Source organism: Hemibagrus wyckioides, linkage group LG16 (genome assembly GCF_019097595.1).
Source record: "Hemibagrus wyckioides isolate EC202008001 linkage group LG16, SWU_Hwy_1.0, whole genome shotgun sequence".
NCBI classification, from domain to species: domain Eukaryota; kingdom Metazoa; phylum Chordata; class Actinopteri; order Siluriformes; family Bagridae; genus Hemibagrus; species Hemibagrus wyckioides.
In genome coordinates, this window is record NC_080725.1 from 7,841,054 (window position 1) to 7,864,845 (window position 23,792).

General features: G+C 41.2%; 1 protein-coding gene across 7 annotated transcripts in view; it reads left to right on the top strand.

Annotated features, from left to right (window-relative positions):
- Positions 1 to 13,545: 13,545 nt before the first annotated feature.
- Positions 13,546 to 23,792, top strand: part of phldb2a (pleckstrin homology-like domain, family B, member 2a) — a 36,132-nt gene continuing 25,885 nt past the window's right edge. For 5 of the 7 annotated variants that reach the window (XM_058412086.1, XM_058412088.1, XM_058412092.1 and 2 more), the window contains exons 1-4: positions 13,546 to 13,772; positions 17,740 to 17,951; positions 19,803 to 19,896; positions 21,474 to 22,366. In XM_058412086.1, coding sequence (XP_058268069.1) covers positions 19,848 to 19,896; positions 21,474 to 22,366 — 942 coding nt within the window. In that variant the 5' untranslated portion in view covers positions 13,546 to 13,772; positions 17,740 to 17,951; positions 19,803 to 19,847. The remainder of the gene's footprint in view (positions 13,773 to 17,739; positions 17,952 to 19,802; positions 19,897 to 21,473; positions 22,367 to 23,792) is intronic. The other 2 variants (XM_058412089.1, XM_058412087.1) reach the window with 2 other exon arrangements.

The following is a 23,792-nucleotide window of genomic DNA, read 5'->3' on the forward strand; positions in this document are numbered from 1 at the left end:
TCGGTACTGAAATAGACGTAGTAAAGGCAACCAACAACTAGAACATACAGTATTAATATAATTCAGAATTGTCACAAGTAATTTTAGAATTTCTAACAACATTCAGAGCAAGATTTTTATTTCAGCTAAACAGCTTCTACATGGTCACAAAACTACAATTAATATACACAGTTAACTTCACACGGGTTTTCATGAATGGGTACCAGACACTTAGTCACACATCCCACTCCTGTGCTACCACAAACTAATCACCAACTTTCACATGAAGAACAGAGAATAACCAGTTTAATGCAACACTCACAGATACAGAAAATTAAAAAAATTTGAGTCTAAAACTTTTTGACTCATTAAAGTAACCACCTTTTTCAGATATAACAGCCAAAAATAAATTAAATATTGATCAGAAAGTTCTTCCCAGCACTGCAACCTGCAGAAGTTCCCACAAATGTGTTGAGTTTTTAGGTTGCTTTGCTTTTACCCTTTTGTCCAGTTTATCTCAAAACAGTTTAATTGGGTTTAAGTCTGGAGACTGTGCTGGCCGTTCCATGATTTGAAGCCGTTCTTCTTGTTCTTTTTACCTAAGGTAGTTAGACACAGGCACATCCTGGAGGTATGTTTTGGGTAACTATCTTGCTGTAGAATGAACCCCTGACCAAATAGGCATATACCAGTGTGAATGATATAGTGCTGCAAAATGCTGTAGTAGTTTTGGTTCAGGGTGCCACTCACTCTGTGCAAGTGTCTCTTCATGTAATTGCAGGCAGACTCAATGATGTTGAGATCAGAACTCTGTGGGGGCCAAACCATCACCTCCAGGTTCCACTTCCTTGTTCTTCTCTACGCTGAAGATAGTTCTTAACGACATTGGCTGTATGTTTAGGGTCATTGTCCTGCTGCAGAATAAAACTGGGGCCAATCAGATGCCTCTCTGATGCATAAATATCTGCCTCTTTTTCTCAGCATTGAGGACACCATTAATTCTAACCAAATCTCCAACTCCATTTGCACAAATACAGCCCCAAACTTGCAAGGAACCTGCACCATGCTTCACTGTTGCCTGCAGATGCTCATTATTGTACCTCTTTCCAGACCTTCAGCAAACATCCATTCTTTTGCCCCCCAGTTCATATGTTTTCGTGCATAGCTGAATCTCTTAGCCTGGTTTCCATTTTGGAGACCATGAAGACCATTTCTGCCCAGACTTCTCCAAACAATAGATGGGTGTATTTGGGTCCCACTGGTTGCCTTTGCTGGTCACTGCTGGTGTGGGTGAGTGAAGAATACCCGAATCCCCTTTAATCAATGATACATGACTACAACATGACTACTGTTTATGACTTAATAGCAACAACATCCTTACTTTACACATTAATAGCCAAGATGTTGAGAGAGCAGTGGAGCACTATTCAAGCTTTAAAACTAATTGGTAGTACTTCCATAGCAAGAACTCACTATTGTTATCTTGCATTTACTATTTAACTCAGAAATGACTGGCACTGACACTAAAATTTGTAGGCACGTTCAGGACAAATTTCTTGCCAGTCAATAGTCAAACATGCTTACATCTAACCACCAATATTGTTACTCCTCCTCCAAATTTTGTTCAGTCTTCTATTAATTCTACTAATTTTTGTCTCATTTCATTTAAGACCAGTATAAACTGCCAGTCTAGCCATCCAATGGCTAACAATACTTGCACAAAGGCAAAAAGGCCCAGACTGATAAGAAACAACAAATACTTTAGATGTTTTAAAATACAAAAAAAAATCATGGCAGAGCAGCAGGAATACGACTACAGGTGAAAGTAGCAACAGACGACACCATAGGTCACAGAAGTTGCAGGAGTTGCAGCAGCAATGCCACCCTGCTACATTTGTTCATCTAGACCTTTCCTCATCCAGTCAGAGAATTCTACCACTGTCCGTGATCAAAACCTACACTAGAGGTAGTAATTTCAATTCATCCCATGACTCAAATCATTTGATTCTCTTCACCAAAAAGATTTGTTAAGATTAATTGACTGATTTGTTCAATAATTTAAAAAAAAATTATATCATTACACCACACCACTGTGTCTTTTCAGATGTTATGATAGTAAGTATTAGTGATTAATAAATTTACTCAGTGCATTTTATTTAACAATATACAACACAAAAACAATGTCATGGATGGCTTGGTTAATTCCCTGTTGGAACACCAGGGGGCATTACAGCAGGGGTTTGCTTATACTCTGTGCCATGTGTCTTTGTTTATGTTTTGTGTTCTCACATGTTTGTCCAACGTGATCCTTAACCCCTTCCTGCTCACCTGTCCCTTCTGTTTCACTAATTACCTCCCCAATTTAAATATTGGTTGTCTTGCATATATTGTTTGCTGAGTCCTTGTCACTGAATGCTGTTTTGTTAAGCTGTGTTCTCTGTTTTATATTGTTGGTTTTGTATCTTCTTCTGTATTTTAGTTGCTAGTTATGACCTAATGTTTTCTGGTGTCTGTTTACTTTGTTATTTTATAATAAACCTGGCTGATGTCTATCTCTGCACTTGGGTTTGATTCTCTCTCTCTCTCTCTCTCTCTCTCTCTCAATATGAGACAATATAAGAAAAAAACCTTTAGAGAAACCAGACTCAAAAGGGGTGACACCAGTCACAACAGTCACAGCGATAGAGCTATGCTGCTGTAGTGAACACAGCATAAAGAACATAGACATGTTTGTCAAATAACTTGTTCATGACAAACACATGCAGAAAAGAACATAGAAAAACACAGGTTCACATTACGTCTCCACTGAAAAGAATCTAGTGTTGTCTGCCTTTGGCGAGGGGCAGGAGAGCCCTCTGCATCAGTTGTATGCTTCGCCATCAAGTGGTATTTTAAACTTGACGTGCTGCGGTGATAACTTAATTCACATTGACAATAAATGCAGACTTTTGTCTTGTCGACAGAACCATCAGACATCATTTTATATATAAAGAAGACGTTTTTCTTTCTCAGTTTCGGTTTGCTGCTGCATCTCCCATTTCCCAAACCAGGGGCAAGACTAAGGGTCAAACAGAAAATGTGCGCTGTGTTAATCACATGTTAATAAAATTAGTTCAGTTCACTGAATTAGTTCACTGTCTTGTACACCTTCCCCTTGATTCTTGCTGAAATTTTTCTATCACACAGAACTCCTGACACCTTTCTCCACCCATTCCAACCTGCCTGCACTCACTTCTTTACCTCTTTCCCACACTCTCCATTACTCTGGACTGTTGACCTCAAGTACTTAAACTCCTGTACCTTTTTCACCTCTTCACCCTGTAATCTTACTGTTCCACTTCCTTCCCTTTCATTCATACACATGTACTCAGTCTTACTACGACTGACTTTCATTCCTCTTCTCTCCAGCGCAAACCTCCACCTCTCCAGGTTTTCCTCCACCTGCTCCCTGCTCTCACTACAGATCACAATGTCATCTGTAAACATCATTGTCCAAGGAGACTCCTATCTGACCTCCTCTGACAACTGGTCCATCACCATAGCAAACAGGAAGGGGCTCAGAGCTGATCCCAGATGCAGTCCCACCTCCACTTTGAACTCCTCTGTCTGCCCTACAGCACACCTCACCACTGTCCTGCTCCTCTCATACATGTCCTGCACCACTCTGACATACTTCTCTGCTACTCCTGACTTCCTCATACAGTACCACAGCTCTTCTCTTGGCACCCTGTCATATGCTTTCTCCAGGTCTACAAACACACAGCACAACTCTCCCTGACCATCCCTATACTTCTCTATCAATATTCTTAGAGCAAAAATGGCATCTGTTGTGCTCTTTCTGGGCATGAAGCCATACTGCTGCTCACAAATTTCCACTACCTTCCTTAACCTAGCTTCCACTACTCTTTCCCATAGCTTCATTGTATGGCTCATCAACTTTGTCCCCCTATAGATGCTGCAACTCTGCACATCAGCCGTATTCTTAAAGATCCACACTAATAGACTACTTCTCAATTCCTCAGGCATCTTCTCACTCTCTAAAATCCTGTTAAACAAACTAGTTAAAAATTCCACTGCCGCCTCTCCTAGACACTTCCAGACCTCCACCGGGATGTCGTCAGGACCAGCTGCCTTTCCACTTTTCATTCTCTTCAAAGCCTTCCTGACTTCATCCTTTCTAAGCTTATCTACTTTCTGTTCCACAGAGTTCACCCCTTCAACTCTTTTTTCCCTCTCATTTTCCTCATTCATCAGCTCTTCAAAGTACTCTTTCCATCTCTTCTGTACACACTCCTCACTTGTGAGCACCTTTCCATCTCTATCCTTAATAACTCTAACTTGCTGCACAGCCTTCCCATCTCGATCCCTCTGCCTAGCTAACCTGTACAAGTCCTTCTCTCCTTCTCTAGTGTCTAACTTAGTGTACAACTCGTCATACGCCTTCTGCTTGGCCTTAGACACCACCCTCTTCACTCTGCGCTGTAACTCCTTGTATTCTTGTGTATTCTCTTCAGTCCTGTCCATGTCCCACTTCTTCTTGGCTAACCTCTTCCTCTGAATACTATCCTGAACTTCTTCATTCCACCACCAAGTCTCCTTATCTTCTTTCCTCCTTCCAGATGACACACCCAGCACCTTTCTTCCTGTCTCCCTGATCACTTCTGCTGTAGTTTCCCAGTCATCTGGCAGCACTACCTGACCACCCAGAGCCTCTCTCAACTTCTGTCTAAATTCCTCACAACATTCCTCCTTTTTCAGCTTCCACCACTTGGTTTTCTTCTCTATCTCTATCTTTGACCTCTTCTTACAGACCATCAAAGTCATCCTACACACCACCATCCTATGCTGTCTGGTTACACTCTCTCCCACTACCACTTTACAGTCACTAATCTCTTTCAGATTGCCTCTTCTACACAGGATGTAATCTACCTGTGTGCTCCTACCTCCACTCTTGTAAGTCACTTTATGCTCCTCCCTCTTCTGAAAATAAGTGTTAACCACAGCCATGTCCATCCTCTTAGCAAAGTCCACTACCATCTGTCCTTCAAGGTTCCTTTTTCTTAACTCCAAACTTGCCCATCACCTCCTCATCACCTGTGTTCCCCTCACCAACATGTCCATTAAAATCTGCTCCTATCACCACTCTCTCACCCATGGGAATAGTCTCTATCACCTCATCTAATTCACTCCAGAATCTCTCTTTCTCGTCTAACTCACAACCTACCTGTGGGGCATAACCACTAACAACATTCAACATCACCCCTTCAACCTCTAACTTCAGACTCATCACCCTGTCCGACACTCTCTTCACCTCCAGAACATTCCTCACAAACTCCTCTTTCAGGGCCACACCTACCGCATTTCTCTTACTATCCACACCATAATAAAACAGCTTGAATCCTGCTCCTATACTATGAGCCTTGCTACCCTTCCACCTGGTCTCCTGTACACACAGTATATCCACCTTCCTTCTCTCCATAATATCAGCCAGCTCTCTACCTTTCCCTGTCATAGTACCAACATTCAAAGTTCCTATTCTCAGTCCTACACTCTTACCTTTCCTCTTCTCTCTCTGTCTGCACACTCTCCTCCCTCCTCTACTTCTTCGACCAACAGTAGCCCAATTTCCACCACCACCCTGTAGGTCACCGGCGCCGATGGCGGTCGTTGTTAACCTGGGCCTCGACTGATCCGGTATGAAATTCAGAGTACTGACGATTTGCATGGTTAAATTTGGCAATGTTTTACACCGGATGCCCTTCCTGATATACACTATATTGCCAAAAGTATTCGCTCACCTGCCTTGACTCGCATAGGAACTTAAGTGACATCCCATTCCTAATCCATAGGGTTCAATATGACATCGGTCCACCCTTTGCAGCTATAACAGCTTCAACTCTTCTGGGAAGGCTGTCCACAAGGTTTAGGAGTGTGTTTATGGGAATTTTTGACCATTCTTCCAGAAGCGCATTTGTGAGGTCACACACTGATGTTGGACAAGTAGGCCTGGCTCTCAGTCTCCGCTCTAATTCATCCCAAAGGTGTTCTATCGGGTTGAGGTCAGGACTCTGTGCAGGCCAGTCAAGTTCATCCACACCAGACTCTGTCATCCATGTCTTTATGGACCTTGCTTTGTGCACTGGTGCACAGTCATGTTGGAAGAGGAAGGGGCCAGCTCCAAACTGTTCCCACAAAGTGGGGAGCATGGAATTGTCCAAAATGTCTTGGTATGCTGAAGCATTCAGAGTTCCTTTCACTGGAACTAAGGGGCCAAGCCCAGCTCCTGAAAAACAACCCCACACCAAACTTTACACTTGGCACAATGCAGTCAGACAAGTACCGTTCTCCTGGCAACCGCCAAACCCAGACTCGTCCATCAGATTGCCAGATGGAGAAGCGCGATTCGTCACTCCAGAGAACGTGTCTCCACTGCTCTAGAGTCCAGTGGCGGCGTGCTTTACACCACTGCATCCAAGGCTTTGCATTGCACTTGGTGATGTATGGCTTGGATGCAGCTGCTCGGCCATGGAAACCCATTCCATGAAGCTCTCTGCGCACTGTTCTTGAGCTAATCTGAAGGTCACATGAAGTTTGGAGGTCTGTAGCGATTGACTCTGCAGAAAGTTGGCGACCTCTTCGCACTATGCGCCTCAGCATCCGCTGACCCCGCTCCGTCAGTTTACGTGGCCTACCACTTCGTGGCTGAGTTGCTGTCGTTCCCAAACACTTCCACGTTCTTATAATACAGCTGACAGTTGACTGTGGAATATTTAGGAGCGAGGAAATTTCACGACTGGATTTGTTGCACAGGTGGCATCCTTTCACAGTTCCACGCTGGAATTCACTGAGCTCCTGAGAGCGACCCATTCTTTCACAAATGTTTGTAAAAACAGTCTGCATGCCTAGGTGCTTGATTTTATACACCTGTGGCCATGGAAGTGATTGGAACACCTGATTCTGATTATTTGGATGGGTGAGCGAATACTTTTGGCAATATAGTGTATATATGTTTGTGTGTGTGTGTGTGTGTGTGTGTGTATACCATACATATGTATCTATTTCTATAGATTACACACTTTATGAGAACATGCATTAATCCATACAGGTTTACAGACAGTGTTTTTTTTTTAATTGTCTCACCTAAATGTTTTCTTAGTCAGTGTGTTTGTTTTGTACAATGGTAAACTTTTGTTCCACAATAGCAAAAGAAAATTTTAAATACAAATTTATGTAATATTTATGTAATTTACATGACTACTCACTAAGATGGACATTTTTTAAAATTATTTTGTGTGCAGGATTCAAGAAACTATTAGTGCATGTTATGGAGGAATGCACAGTGCATGAGGAGATGTGGCCTCAATAGCCCTGCAGTGCTGTGTGCATGTGATTGAGGAATATACAGTGTAGAAATTCATCTTTCATTTATTCATTCATTCATTCATTCATTTGCATTAAAACTGATTGTTTTAACCAAGATTATGCTGCAAGATATTTTTAACTACATTTAAGTTCCCTGTTATAGTCTAACCTGCAAATTTCCAGTTTCTTCCCATATATTCCTGTTAATTCCCATGTTTCCAGCCTTCCAGAATTTTGAAACCCTAGATGGTCTTACATGTTCCTCAAGCACCTTCTGATACAATGTAGAATTCATAATGGATTCTATGATGGTGAGCTGGCCAGGTCCTGCTGTAGTAAAGTAACCCCAAACCATAACACTTCCACCTCCATCTTTCATAGTTGGTGTGAGGTTCATTTGCTGAAATGCTGTATTTGGTTTATGCCAAACATGCTCTGTTATGGTGTTCTTTGGGAAACTTCAGTCTTGCCCTCATGTTTTTTAAGGCAGCAAAGGTTTCCTTCTTGCACACCTTCTATAATAATTAAAGTTGTGTAGTCTATTTCCGAATGTTGATCTATGCACTTTGGCATAAACTGTAGCAAAAGCTTGCAGTAGGTCCCCTGATGATATATTAGGGTTTTTAGAGACGTCTTTAAGCATCTTGCGGTCTGCTCTTGGGATTTGCTTGAATGGCCTGACCTGGCCATGTTGGCAGTTGTTTTAAATGTTCTCCACTTGTAAATGATTTTCTGGACAGTGGAATGGCTCATTACAAATTCTTTTAAGATCTTTTTATATGCCTTACCAGACTCATAAGAGTCAACAAGTTTCTTTCTGAAGGCCTCAGACAGCTCTTTGGAACTCACTATGGTGATACCTCTCAATTCAACAATTAAGAGCAAACCAAGCTAAATGTCTGAGGTTAATTAAGGCAAGTCTCCTTCAATATGCTCTGTAACAATAGTCTAATAATTTGCATGTGATGTGATACACCTGTAGGTAATATATATATATATATATATATGAGTACACCCCTCACATTTTTTGTAAATATTTTATTATCTTTTCATGTGACAACACTGAAGAAATGACACTCTGCTACAATGTAAAGTAGTGAGTGTACAGCCTGTATAACAGTGTAAATTTGCTGTCCCCTCAAAATAACTCAACACACAGCCATTAATGTCTAAACCGTTGGCAACAAAAGTGAGTACACCCCTAGGTGGAAATGTCCAAATTGGGCCCAAAGTGTCAATATTTGTGTGGCCACCATTATTTTCCAGCACTGCCTTAACCCTCTTGGTTGAGTTCAAAAGAGCTTCACAGGTTGCCACTGGAGTCCTCTTCCACTCCTCCATGATGACATCACAGAGCTGGTGGATGTTAGAGACCTTGCACTCCCCTACCTTCCGTTTAAGGAAGCCCCACAGATGTTCAATAAGGTTTATGTCTGGAGACATGCTTGGCCAGTCCATCACCTTTACCCTAAGCTTCTTTAGCAAGGCAGTGGTCGTGTTGGAGGTATTTGGGGTCGTTATCATGTTGGAATACTGCCCTGCGGCCCAGTCTCCGAAGGGAGGGTGTTATGCTCTGCTTCAGTATGTCACAGTACATCATGGTTCCCTCAATGAACTGTAGCTCCCCAGTGCCATCAGCATTCATGCAGGCCCAGACCATGACACTCCCACCACCATGCTTGACTGTAGGCAAGACACACTTGTCTTTGTACTCCTCACCTGTTTGCCGCCACACACGCTTGACACCATCTGAACCAAATAAGTTTATCTTGGTCTCATCGGACCACAGGACATGGTTCCAGTAATCCAAGTCAGTCTGCTTGTCTTCAGCAAACTGTATGCGGGCTTACTTGTATGCGTGCATCATCTTTAGTAGAGGCTTCCTTCTGGGATGACAGCCATGCAGACCAATTTGATGCAGTGTGTGGTGTATGGTCTGAGCACTGACAGGCTGACCCCCAACCCCTTCAACCTCTGCAGCAATGCTGGCAGCACTCATATGTCTATTTCCCAAAGACAACCTCCAGATATGATGCTGAGCATGTGCACTCAACTTCTTTGGTCGACCATGGGGAGGCCTGTTCTGAGTGGAGCCTGTCCTGTAAAACCACTGTATGGTCTTGCCCACCGTGTTGCAGCTCAGTTTCAGGGTCTTGGCAATCTTCTTATAGCCTAGGCCATCTTTATGTAGAGCATCAATTCTTTGCCATGAGGTACCATGTTGAACTTCCAGTGACCAGTAGGAGAGAGTGTGAGAGCGATAGCACCAAATTTAACACACCTGCTCCCCATTCACACCTGATATATACACTATATTGCCAAAAGTATTCGCTCACCCATCCAAATAATCAGAATCAGGTGTTCCAATCACTTCCATGGCCACAGGTGTATAAAATCAAGCACCTAGGCATGCAGACTGTTTTTACAAACATTTGTGCAAGAATGGGTTGCTCTCAGGAGCTCAGTGAATTCCAGCGTGGAACTGTGATAGGATGCCACCTGTGCAACAAATCCAGTCGTGAAATTTCCTCGCTCCTAAATATTCCACAGTCAACTGTCAGCTGTATTATAAGAACGTGGAAGTGTTTGGGAACGACAGCAACTCAGCCACGAAGTGGTAGGCCACGTAAACTGACGGAGCGGGGTCAGCGGATGCTGAGGCGCATAGTGCGAAGAGGTCGCCAACTTTCTGCAGAGTCAATCGCTACAGACCTCCAAACTTCATGGGGCCTTCAGATTAGCTCAAGAACAGTGCGCAGAGAGCTTCATGGAATGGGTTTCCATGGCCGAGCAGCTGCATCCAAGCCATACATCACCAAGTGCAATGCAAAGCGTCGGATGCAGTGGTGTAAAGCACGCCGCCACTGGACTCTAGAGCAGTGGAGACACGTTCTCTGGAGTGACGAATCGCGCTTCTCCATCTGGCAATCTGATGGACGAGTCTGGGTTTGGCGGTTGCCAGGAGAACGGTACTTGTCTGACTGCATTGTGCCAAGTGTAAAGTTTGGTGTAGGGGGGATTATGGTGTGGGGTTCTTGTTCAGGAGCTGGGCTTGGCCCCTTAGTTCCAGTGAAAGGAACTCTGAATGCTTCAGCATACCAAGACATTTTGGACAATTCCATGCTCCCAACTTTGTGGGAACAGTTTGGAGCTGGCCCCTTCCTCTTCCAACATGACTGTGCACCAGTGCACAAAGCAAGGTCCATAAAGACATGGATGACAGAGTCTGGTGTGGATGAACTTGACTGGCCTGCACAGAGTCCTGACCTCAACCCAATACAACACCTTTGGGATGAATTAGAGCGGAGACTGAGAGCCAGGCCTTCTCGTCCAACATCAGTGTGTGACCTCACAAATGCGCTTCTGGAAGAATGGTCAAAAATTCCCATAAACACACTCCTAAACCTTGTGGACAGCTTTCCCAGAAGAGTTGAAGCTGTTATAGCTGCAAAGGGTGGACTGACGTCATATTGAACCCTATGGATTAGGAATGGGATGTCACTTAAGTTGATATGCGAGTCAAGGCAGGTGAGCGAATACTTTTGGCAATATAGTGTATATATATATATATATAAGAATATGTTTGGCATAAACTGTATATATATATAAGAATATGTTTGTGATCATGTAATGGTTAAAGACAATGTACATTATGTGCAAAGTGCAGTCAGTGACTCACTATGACAGCATAACTAAAAGGGAGAGCCAGAAGGTGACACAAACATAAAAACAGGGATGAGGTGGAGTGGCTGACAGTGTGGTGCATATAACCTGCTCTTCAACACCTCAAAGACCGAGGAACTGGTTATAGACTAGAGAAAGAAGAAAACTGATATCACACCACTAATCATCAGTGGGGTCTGTGTGAAGAGGGTGGCCGACTTCCACTTCCTGGTAGTCTACATTGAGGAGGACTTGACCTGGAGCACGAACACCACTAAGCTGCTGAAAAAGGCCTAGTAGAGACTGCACTTTCTGAGGGTGCTCAGGAAGAACAACATTACCTAGAGACTGCTGGTGTCCTTTGATCGGTGCTCCATAGGGAGCTTACTAACTGTATATGTGTGTGGTACACCAGCTGCACAGAAGCTCAGAGGAAAGCACTGCAAAGGGTCATTAACATGGCCCAGAAGATCGTTGGCTGCCCTCTACTCACTCTGGAAGATCTGCACAGTTCCTACTGACTCAAAAAAACAAAGATCACAAAGGATACCTCACACCCTGAAAACCATCTATTTGAATTTCTGCCATCAGATCAAAATCAAGGACAAATATATTCATAAACAGCTTCTATTCCATAACAATAGCCACACTAAATAGAACCAAAACATGCTGCTAATGCAACAAGGGATTGTGCAATTTGATGGATGACAGTGAATGGTTGTGTGTTTTTTCTAATCTTATTTTATGTGAACACCATCTATTCTAGATACCTATTTATTTTAGCTATTTTATGCTTCTTTTTTAATTTTATAGTACTCTGAATGATGACAATAAAGATATTCTATTCTATTCTATTTTCACCTTAGCAATATTTCTGAGATGAAAGAAGGCTACCCTAGTGATATTACATGAGCTTTAAATAAAACACACCAGGGTCTTTTACCGCTGCACATGGTGAAACTGAAAGACCATCCAGAGTCTTCAGTAATTAGAAAGCTTTCTTCTGCCTACATGTAGTCCTAGTATGAGAACTTCTATCTTGTACGAATTAAGCAGGAGGAAGTTAGTAAGCATTTACTGTCTAATGTCCTTTGCACATTCTAGTGCCTGTCCTCTGGCTTTTCTGAAACATACATAAGTGTGTTATCAGCATAACAGTGGAAGATAATACCATGTTTACGAATAATTGCACCAAAGAGTTATCATATATAAGGAGAAATGCAGTGGGCTTAAAACAGAACCCTGTTGGAACCTAACATAACCTAAGCATGCATAGAGAAGTCACCATTTATATCTACAAACTGATAATGATCAGTCAAATGAGACTTGAACCAGGAGAGGGCTGTTCCCTTAACTCTAAAGTAACTCTACAAGAGTTACTTACTTTTTCATTGTCTGTTTGTGTGATTTCCACCTTTTGCTAATCCTCTTTCAAAGTCGCTTTCATGATGTGTGAGCCACATGCTCTTCATCTCCCTTTTCCCTCTCATGCATCTCCCCAGGAATGCTCTATCTTAAGGGTCAGTAATCAAAGATGTAAGATAAATATTTACAGACCTCAGAGACTGCAGAGGAGACACAGAAACACACTTTATGACTTTATTTTCACAGATCACAGCCTCCTGTTCTCCAACTCATAAAAACTAAGAAGTGCTTGAGATTACACAAGCTTCCCTTCCGTCTCATATAAAATGTATTTAACCTTTTAACTCCCATAATCTTTCTCATAGAACAATAAGTATGAACTCTGTCTTTCCCTAGAAAAGTGAATATTAATGTGAGTGACTGTGCAGTGCGTTTACGACAGATGTGAGATGTGATGTGTGTGTGTGTGTGTGTGTGTGTGTGTGTGTTTGCGTGTGTGTGTGTGTGTGTGTGTGTGTGTGAGTGTGTGTAGCCAAGTATATAGCTGAGGTCTGGAAGTAATCAGAGTGGCCGGGCAGGGCTCCAGTACTCCCTCACCATTATGCAACTTGAGTTCCTACAATGTAGGAGAACAGGATGCCTGCAGGATGGGGGAGGGGTTTCTTTCTTATTCTTTTTTATTGAACAGTTACAGAATAGCTTCCAATGGGAGAATTGCAAACGCATAATCATTTGCATAAACAATTCTGAGTTATTAGGCTGATACACAAAGTTATATTCAGTGTAAGTGCTAGGTGTTTTTGAAGCTTGGAAGTTTAATGTAAGTTTGAAATCGCAGACATGATTTTCTTTCTTTTGGCAGCCATACCTGTATGAGTGCCAAATGGTGTACAAATTGTAATAAATTTGTAATAATTTGTAATAAAGTGACATGTAATATGTCATGCCTATAGTTAGGAGGTGATTTGGGAAATAGTTGTTTTGAATCCTTTTTTATGCACTTAACAGTGCATGTAAACATATACATATACAAAGAGTCTTAGCACCACACAGTACAGAATAGTACAGTAACTCAGCAACAAAACTGACAGTAAGTTAATATTTAAGGCAACACAACAATGACATAGTATGTAGGGTATGTATACACCCACATGTGTGGGTGTATACATACGCTGTATACATATGCAAACCTACTGCTGAATATTCTGAGTCGGACGTTTAGGTGAGCTGTGATTATCGACCAAACCGTATCGACTGATTAAAGTTTTGTACTTTGGCGACCACCCAGACAAAGCGATGGGCGGGAGGATAGTCGGGGACACTGCCCAGGTCCCCTTCTTTGTTATGAACAAATGAGCGTTCGTCATCCTTGCTAGATACACTAAATGGACCAGAAAACAAAGGTGAGCGATTGTTTTTCTTTTTGAAATTCGCGAAAAGTTATTGTGCCTGATATCCGACGTGTGTTGGAGTGGAGTTTTTCAATGGCATTTGGAATCGATTAAGATAGATATTGTGCTAGCATTAGTTAGGGCGGTTACATCATTTTTGCCGAATTTCGTTCCTAAACTACAACTAATTTAACGAATGTGTGCATGCCATTTTGTTATAAATACTGATTTAAAGGTCGATTTAAATGCGGAAACTGAAATGAGACGCTAAAGAACTAAATCTATGACTGGAGTGTGTATTGAGAAGATTCAGAAACATGGCCAGTGTTTCTTTCTAAATAATAATATTGTACAGAATACGTAAGATGTCGATGTGCCTCACAAATCACCAATCGGTATGCAGATAGTGCTCATAGTGGCACCCATGTTAAAATCGCAGGTTTTGTGATGTAAACATTTTTTCACTTTTTCAACCTTTTAAAATCGCAACATTGTGAAAATTAACTGAAAATATTCAGAAACATTTTGGGAAAAAATAAAAACGTTTCTGGTTGCATAAGTATGTAGACACTTTTATAATTGAGCATGTAACTGCTCAAAATGAACTAATCACATTCAGACTTATGTTCAAAAGTAATGATCACACAGCTGTCATAGATTAAATTATTCTGCTTAGCCCCAAATAATGATCAGTTGTATCTGTAGGATTTTCCTTAGATCTTCTTGTTTTTTTCTACATTGTGAAGCCAAGGTCCACAAAGAGCTTACAAAAGCATGCATGGTATCTCTGTTGTTGAAAGGTGTCAATCAGGAGTATAAAAGTTGAAATATAAAAGCTCCCTTGTGCGTGATGGGTCACCACACTTGGCACAGGTTTTACGCCAGATGCCCTTCCTGACGCGACTCTCCCATTTTGTCCAGTCTTGGGACAGGCACTGCATCCAGTGGCTGGGGTCTGGGCTTCGGCTGGGAATCGAACCCGGGCCTTCCGCATGCCCTTATTTAGGAGTATAAAAAAATGTCCAAAAATTAGATGTACACTATAAAGGGCATCATCAACAAATTGAAAAATGAAGCACCGCAGTGACATCACCAATAACAGGATTTCTCTCATAAATTTAAACGGACAACATAAAAAGGCTGTCAAGAGGCCAAGAGCAGCTTTAAGGAGCTGCAGGAATATCTGACAAGTTCTGATTACACTACAAATGTGACAACAGTTTCTCACAGTTTCCTTATATTTCTCACATATCTGGGCTATGGGGTACGGTGGCTTGAAAGAAACCCTTTCTAAAAGGGTTGATGATGTGGCATTGTTTGAATTCCAAAACATAATAATTCCAAAAACTCTGTTTGGTAAAATAAATTTTCCAAGTACAGCATACCCATGGTCCAGCATGGTGTTGGTAGCATCATGCTATAGGGCTGCTTTTCTTCAACCAGAACCAATGCTTTTATCAAGGTGGAGGGAATCATGAATAGCTGCAGATGCTAGTTGATCTATGTGTTAAGGTTGCTGGTGGTCCTGCAGCAGAAGCCTGTGCTCTCACTGTTGCGGCACTATTCCTTGCCAGGGAACCAGCCCAGCCACTGATGGGTTAACTTTCAGTGCTGGTACAAAGCCTAGATAAAATGGGAGAGTTGCCTCAGGAAGGGAATCTGGCTTAACACCTGTGCCAAATCAAAATATGTGGATTGGATGAACTGCTGTGTTGACCTGAATAGGGAGCAGCTGAAAGATGATGAGAACACCAGCCATGATTTTATGCAAAAAGTTCAGGTGTCTGCTAGTAAGTTGAACATGACAAAGAATTTCATGACAATCGCTCAAAGCCTACATCCAACTTACACAGGAATGGCAAACAAAAAGTCTCACAAGGTTTTTGAATTACCTAGCCAAAGCCCAGACCCGAATCCAACCAAAAATCTGTGGGGTGACCACAGATGACCACAGACTGTGCACAGCAAATGCCCTTACCGTTTTTGCAAGATTAGGAAGTTTCTGCCAAGTTAACTCCATGGTTCTGTCCATTGTTAAAATTGCTATAGAAATAAAATTGAATTAAATTACATTAAATAAAGTTTTTTTTTTTTTGCTTTTCTCCTTAAAATAAATTTCTAATTTTTTTTCAATGATTATGCTTTGTAATTATATTGAGGGTGGATAAAAGGTAAGAAGTTTGGATTAAATCAATTATTTTCTGGTGACCAGTCCATTGTTACTATAAAAAAGTTAAATAACAGAAAAGTATATATTAAAAACATTGATATTGGCATTATTAATAAATAAATTGTGTAGACATTCCTGTACTTCTTTTGCTACTGCAACAATTTATTATGGTTATATGTGTGGTCAATATATTAATTTAAACTAATATACATTCTATTATCCAATATAGTCTAGTGCAATAGTATTGATGGTGGCAGCACTTAATAAGGTAGACCCTATGGACAATATCTTATCCTTCTTTTTAAATATAATAAAAGATTTGCCATGATACTTTTGTTGTTGGTTTTTAGTTGAGTATTAACTTTGGTTAGTGTTAATGCAGTTCAGTCTAGTAGTAACTATGGTTGATATTTTGGCTACTGATATGTCTATAATTCAAGATTCAAGAAGCTTTATTGTCATTTCAACCACATATAGCTGACGCAATACATAGTGAAATGAAACAACGTTTCTCCAGGACCTGGTGCTACATAAACATACAACAACAAAGAGTTCAACACAAAAAAACAACACCACCAAGCTAGGACAGAAGTTTGTCTTAGCCACATAAAGTGCACAGTGTGCAGCTAGGTGCAAACAGAGCATAGACAAGACAGTGCAAAGACAATAAATACAAGAAAGACAACACAAAAAGAACACAGGACACTTAGCGCTGAAAAAGAAAGAAAAGAACATGTGTAATGGAATGTAAGTGAAATAAAATAAGATAAAATGAAATGATGTAAAAAAATATTGTGCAAAAATACAACAGCAGCGGTTGAGGTAGTGCAAATAGAAATAAACATAAATATAACTATAGCAGCAGATGACAGGTAGAGGTAGTGCAATAAGTAATGAACAATATAAATTATGTGTGCGTGTGTGCGTCCACACAGTCAAGAGAGAGAGTGTGTGTGTATATGTGTGTGAGAGAGACAGAGAGTTGTATACAGTTCAGTCCTGAGTGAGAGTGTGTGTGTGTGTGTGTGTGTGTGAGAGAGAGAGTGTAGAACAGTTCAGTCCTGGGTGTTGAGGAGCCTGATGGCTTGAGGATAGAAACTGTTACACAGTCTGGTTGTGAGGGTCCGAATGCTCCGGTACCTCTTTCCAGATGGCAGGAGGGTGAAGAGTGTGTGTGAGGAGTGTGTGGGGTCAGCCACAATGCTGTTAGCTTTGCAGATGCAGTGTGCGGTGTAAATGTCCGTGATAGAGGGGAGAGAGACTCCAATGGATACACTAATAGATACACTAAACAATAATAAGGAGTTTGAGTGATGCATAACAGACAGCACTGCTATGTAGTCATCCATTTACTTGAATTAAGTCACTTGGTGTTGACTTTGAATGGCAGGAATCTTTCAGCTTGGTTTAGCATGTGTTATTTGCTTAGACGACTGTGTTTGACAAGAGCTGCAAATCATTAGCCCCAGAGTGAGTTCTATTTACCCAAACTCAAGATAGTACAAAGGTTATAGGCATACTTGCCTAGACATAGACATACATTTTAGTGAATAGAATGAAAACATTTAATTATAACACCGTTATGTATCTCATATCTTCTTTAAGAACAGTCTGTCATCTTGTTAGGTCCCTCACACCCAAAGATGCAGTCTGTGTTTGTATTAATGAGTAGCTTGCAAATAACTCAAAATATAGATTTGACTGTATGTCCATATCATTAAAAAAAAAAAAAACTATATATACATATACTAATATATACATATTCCTGTCTGTTGCCTACATTTCTACTTTCCTTTCCTTCTCTTTCAGGATTTTTTTGATGGTGACTTGGGAGTTGGTTGCTTATTCTACTGTAGAGGGAAATCCCAGAGCCCTTTTAGGTGTCCAGAAATGGTGAACTCATGGTGAAGGATTGTGTTGCTGATGGTGTAAAATGATCCCTTACTTCCATTTGCCCATATACTGCAGGAGAGGTAGACTGAGGCTGAAGTGCTGATATATTTGTGGTACTATAGAAACCAGTAAGTACATCTGTACTAATAAGTACTAATAAGTACAGATGTGGTTCAAGATTTGGCTGCTCTGTGTTTGTGGTGTATCTAAATGCTGATATGATATATTTCATAATTATTTGTTGATTATTTGAATAGTGGATTTCTGAAAACGGTTATTCATGGACAGGCTGTACTAGGAATTTAAATGGACTCTTACTCCACCAGGGAATCAAGACACAGCTTGAAATATTAGCTTTCCCCTTTCATTTGCTATTTCACTGAATATATACAGGGGTTGGACAATGAAACTGAAACGCCTGGTTTTAGACCACAATAATTCATTAGTATGGTGTAGGGCCACCTTTTGCGGCCAATACAGCATCAATTCATCTTGGGAATGACAGATACAAGTCCTGCACAGTGGCCAGAGGGATTTTGAGCCATTCTTCTTGCAGAATAGTGGCCAGGTCACTACGCGATGCTGGTGGAGGAAAACGTTTCCTGACTCGCTCCTCCAAAACACCCCAAAGTGGTTCAATAATATTTAGATCTGGTGACTGTGCAGGCCATGGGAGATGTTCAACTTCACTTTTATGTTCATCAAACCACTCTGTCACCAGTCTTGCTGTGTGTATCGGTGCATTATCATCCTGATACACGGCACTGCCTTCAGGATACAATGTTTGAACCATTGGGTGCACATGGTCCTCCAGAATGGTTCGGTAGTCCTTGGCAGTGACGCGCCCATCTAGCATAAGTATTGGGCCTAGGGAATGCCATGATATTGCAGCCGAAACCATCACTGATCCACCCCCATGCTTCACTCTGGGCATGCAACAGTCTGGGTGGTACGCTTCTTTGGGGCTTCTCCACAACATAACTCTCCCAGATGTGGGAAAGACAGTGAAGGTGGACTCATCAGAGAACAATACATGTTTCACATTGTCCACAGCCCAAGATTTTCACTGCTGGCACCATTGAAACCGACGTTTGGCATTGGCACGAGTGACCAAAGGTTTGGCTTTAGCAGCCCAGCCATGTACATTGACCCTGTGGAGCTCCCGACGGACAGTTTTGGTGGAAACAGGAGAGTTGAGGTGCACATTTAATTCTGCAGAGAGTTGGGCAGCTGTGGTTTTATGTTTTTTGGATACAATCCGGGTTAGCACCCGGACATCCCTTTCAGACAGCTTCCTCTTGCGTCCACAGTTACTCCTGTTGGATGTGGTTCGTCCTTCTTGGTGGTATGCTGACATTACCTTGGATACCGTGGCTCTTGATACATCACAAAGACTTGCTGTCTTAGTCACAGATGCCCCAGCGAGACGTGCACCAACAATTTGTCCTCTTTTGAACTCTGATATGTCACCCATAATGTTGTGTGCATTGCAATATTTTAAGCAAAACTGTGCTATTACTCTGCTATTTAAACCTTCACTCTGCTCTTACTGGTGGAATGAGCAATCAATGAAGATTGGCCACCAGTCTGGTCAAATTTAGCCATGAAACCTCCAACACTAAATTGGCCAGTGTTTCAGTTTCATTGTCCAACTCCTGTATATACTTTCTGTTTATATATGTTTCTCTTTTTTCTTGTAAGAGGCGCATAGAAGCAAAATAGGTTGCAAAGTGGGATTTTACTGGGTAAATCACTGAAGCAATCACTTATGAAATTACATAATCCAGATACCAGAGATTATTTCATTGTTGAACTGAGTTTGTATGCTGTAGGTTATGGTCTAAGTATCTGCTAGAAGGGGATGAGTAAATTTAGTTTTTTTTTTTCACTAAAATCTAAAAAATGTTTCTATACTGAAAATGTGCTGGAATACATATATAGATAAGTAGAAGATGTATGTGTATTTTGGATTTTCGCAGGATGCATACTGTATCCTGTATCCTGAAGAGACAACTTGAAAAAAAATGCTGCCCCAGAAAAGTGTTGGTCCTTCACTGGCCTGTGGCAAAAAAAGTAGGTGGATTTTCTGTTTCTGTCTCTCTTTTGCTAACGAGATCGGCTCCCATTTTCATAAGCCCATTGTTTTATAACACAGAAATAGATAATATTAGTAGTAATATTCCAGCAGGATAACTGCTGTTGTCTATTCATCAATAAAATGATGAGTAAAATTCCACATGGCCCTAGCCTGATGGATGTATAGGCAGTGTAATGTGTATGTATGCATGTTTTTTTTCTTGGGTTAGAGTCCACAAGCAATTCTGGTCCAGGCTTTCTGTCCCTCATTAGACGTGTGTACATGTCAGTAACATAAATCACTTTTCATAATAAATAATATTGCAGATTGTGAGCTTGCTTGCCATCTTCTGTTTCTATTTATGTTTGTTCTGCTGATGGCCACATATGCACTCATTTCTCTACATTATATAGTGACTACACTTTTTGGTTTGTGGACACATGCCCATAACACTCATATATGCTTTCTGAACATCCCAAGATTTTGATGTAGAGTCAAGATTTTGATGTGGATGTAGTTTTGCTGTTATAATATATTCACTCTTCTGAGAAGGGTTTACACTAAATTTTGGAGCATGAATTGCCCATTCAGCCAAAAGAGCATTAGACATTGAAGTCGGGTGGTCAGTGAGGTCAGGCACTGATGTTGGGTGAGAAAGCCTTGAGCACAGTCAGCAATTGAAGGTATTCTTTGAGTTCAGGGGTCAGTGCATATATATATATATATATAATATATATATATATATTATATATATATATATATATATATATATATATATATATATATATATATATATATAATATATATATATATAATATATATATATATAATATATATATATATATTATATATATATATATATATATATATATATATATATATATTATATATATATATATATATATATATATATATATATATATATATATTTTTTTTTTTTTTTTTAATTTAGTTTATGCGGTTTGCTGCTTCTTACTACTCCAATTATCTAATCAAAGGACGGGAAATTGCTGACATAATCATATGTCTGCTAGATGGCCCCAGTGATGCCGAAATCTGATTGGTTAATGTAACAATTTCATTGGCACTTATTTTAAGCTACAGGTGCCCTGCACTATTGATTCTGAAGGCCTTAAGGCAGATTTCTTTCACCCTGGCAACACATGATGTCAGCCACTGGCTGAAATATGATTGGATAAATACTCTTATCATAAATATACACTACTGGAAGCAGCACAACCAAGAGAAAAGCTATGAAATGTAGAGAATAGACTACTGGGAATAATTTAATACACATTCATGGTAAAATATATTAAATATATTAAAATGCAAGTCAGTGATTCAAATCACTGCTGTTTAGGTCAGCAGAGAAGGCCTTGCTGGCCCTGATGGCCCACCACTGTGTAATTCCCATTTGATGGTCCCAACTGTATTATTATTTGATGGTCCCAACTGATGGTCCTAACTGTATTATTATAGTATATTTAGTGAAATGCATGCAATAGACTAGAAGGTAGTCTCACTGTATATTAATAATTGTTGCTATTGGGATTTACTCTGTTTTTGCTATCAGATTGTGGAAAGATATACACCAGTGGTGGCTTTGTGGGCAGCTCTAGTGTCCGAGGCACCCGGTCAAAAGCAGAGCTCCAAGAGCTGATGGACAGTTTGCAGCGAAGGAAGGCAGCTGTGGAAGCCAGCATACGGGCTAATGCAGAGCGCCACCCCTACCTCAGCCTGTCCCCTCCTCCTAGTCCTCATTCCACCAAATCACTCCTTCAAGAGCAGCAATCCCACTCAGTTCGAATGCCGTCCTCCTACAGCCATATTATACCTCGTTCTCTTGGTCATTCAGATTGCCCAACAAGCCCAGTCCACACCAATAGTCGCACTCGCCAGCAATCTCAGGACAACCTTCCACTTTTTCAATTGTGTGACATCCGCCGACCCAACACAGCCAGCTCCACCCTCTCCATGTGGAATGGTAGCTCTTACACGTCAGATGCTTTTAATGTATACCATCGTGGCCCTAGTGGAGCTGCAAGCATGCCCTCCAGTCCTAGGCTGGGCAGAAAACTTCTAGCACGAGATGGAGATCCCATTAATTATCCTCCCCCTCGCCAAAGGAAATATTCCACTGGTTCTCTGAATGGGTTAGGAGTACAAAGTCGTTCCCTTCCCAGGCTATATAGAAGTGATGCCCCTTCCCTCTCTCTGCCCCCTTGGCGCTCATCCAGGGCAAGATGCAGCCTCCCATCTCTTGACCGCCCTCCAGATGTCACTGTAACATCCTTGCGCAATGATCATGGCTTTGAGAGGATGTTTTTGTTTGGCAGTGGAGGAGTAGGTCCAGGGATGGGCCAAAGGAGAGGCAGCGTCAGTTCGCTAAGCAGCAAGACTGAGCTTCAAGATTACCATCAGAGACAGAAAGACGAGAGATTACGAGAACAAGAAGTGGAGAGACTGGTGAGGATAGTATACACACATCTTGATACATAATATATGATAAAATACCAAAACTATAAAATACCAATAAAATACCAAAACTAATTCACTACTGATTCGATTACATTCATTAGAGTTAAACATGCATTCATGTATTCTAGGTTTGACTTTTCAAGGAACATTTTAAACACTTACTTATCTTAACTGTCTATATTTTGTCTGGGAACCAGTATTTTGTTTATTACTCTGTATGACATTTATTCTCTTATGTATGGAATTCTTCTTCTCCTTTCGGCTTTTCCCTTCAGGGGTCGCCACTCCACATCATCCCTCTCCACCTATCCCTATCATCTGCATCCTCAATACTTGACTACACTACACTAACTTCATATCCTCATTTATTACATCTATATACCTCCTCTTTGGCCTTCCTCTTTGCCTCCTGCCTGTCATCTCCATGTCCAACATTCTTCTACCAATATACTCACCCTCCCTCCTCTGAACATGTCCAAACCATCTTAATCTGGCCTCCCTAACTTTGTCCCCCAAACGTCCAACATGAGCTGTCCCTCTGATGTACTCATTCCTAATCCTGTCTAACCTTGTCAATCCCAAAGAGAACCTCAACATCTTCAGCTCTGCTACCTCCAGCTTTGACTCTTGTCTCTTCCTCAGTGACACTGTCTCTAAACCATACAGCATGTACAACTGTACACCTTCCCTTTGATTCTAGCTGATATTTTTCTATCACACAGAACTCCCGACACCTTTCTCCACCCATTCCAACCTGCCTGCACTCGCTTTCTTTACCTCTTTCCCACACTCTTCATTACTTTGGACTGTTGGCTCCAAGTACTTAAACTCCTGTACCTTCTTTACCTCTTCACCCTGTAATCTTGCAGTTCCTTTCATTCCTTTCATTTCATTCACACACATATACTCAGTCTTACTATGACGGACTTTCATTCCTCTTCTCTCCAGCGCAAACCTCCACCTCTCCAGGTTTTCTTCCACCAGCTCCCTGCTCTTACTACAGATCACAATGTCATCTGCAAACATCATTGTCCAAGGAGACTCCTGTCTGACCACCTCTGACAACTGGTTCATCATCATAACAAACATGAAGGGGCTCAGAGCCTATCCCTGATGCAGTCCCATCTCCACTTTGAACTCCTCTGTCTGACCTACAGCACACCTCACCACTGTTCTGCTCCTCTCATACATGTCCTGCACCACTCTGACATACTTCTCTGCTACTCCTGACTTCCTCATACAGTACCACAGCTCTTCTCTTGACACCCTGTCATATGCTTTCTCCAAGTCTACAAACACACAGCACAACTCTTTGACCATCCCTATACTCCAAAAATTGCATCTGTTGTGCTCTTTCTGGGAATGAAACCATACTGCTGCTCACAAATTTCCTCTACCTTCCTTAACCCAGCTT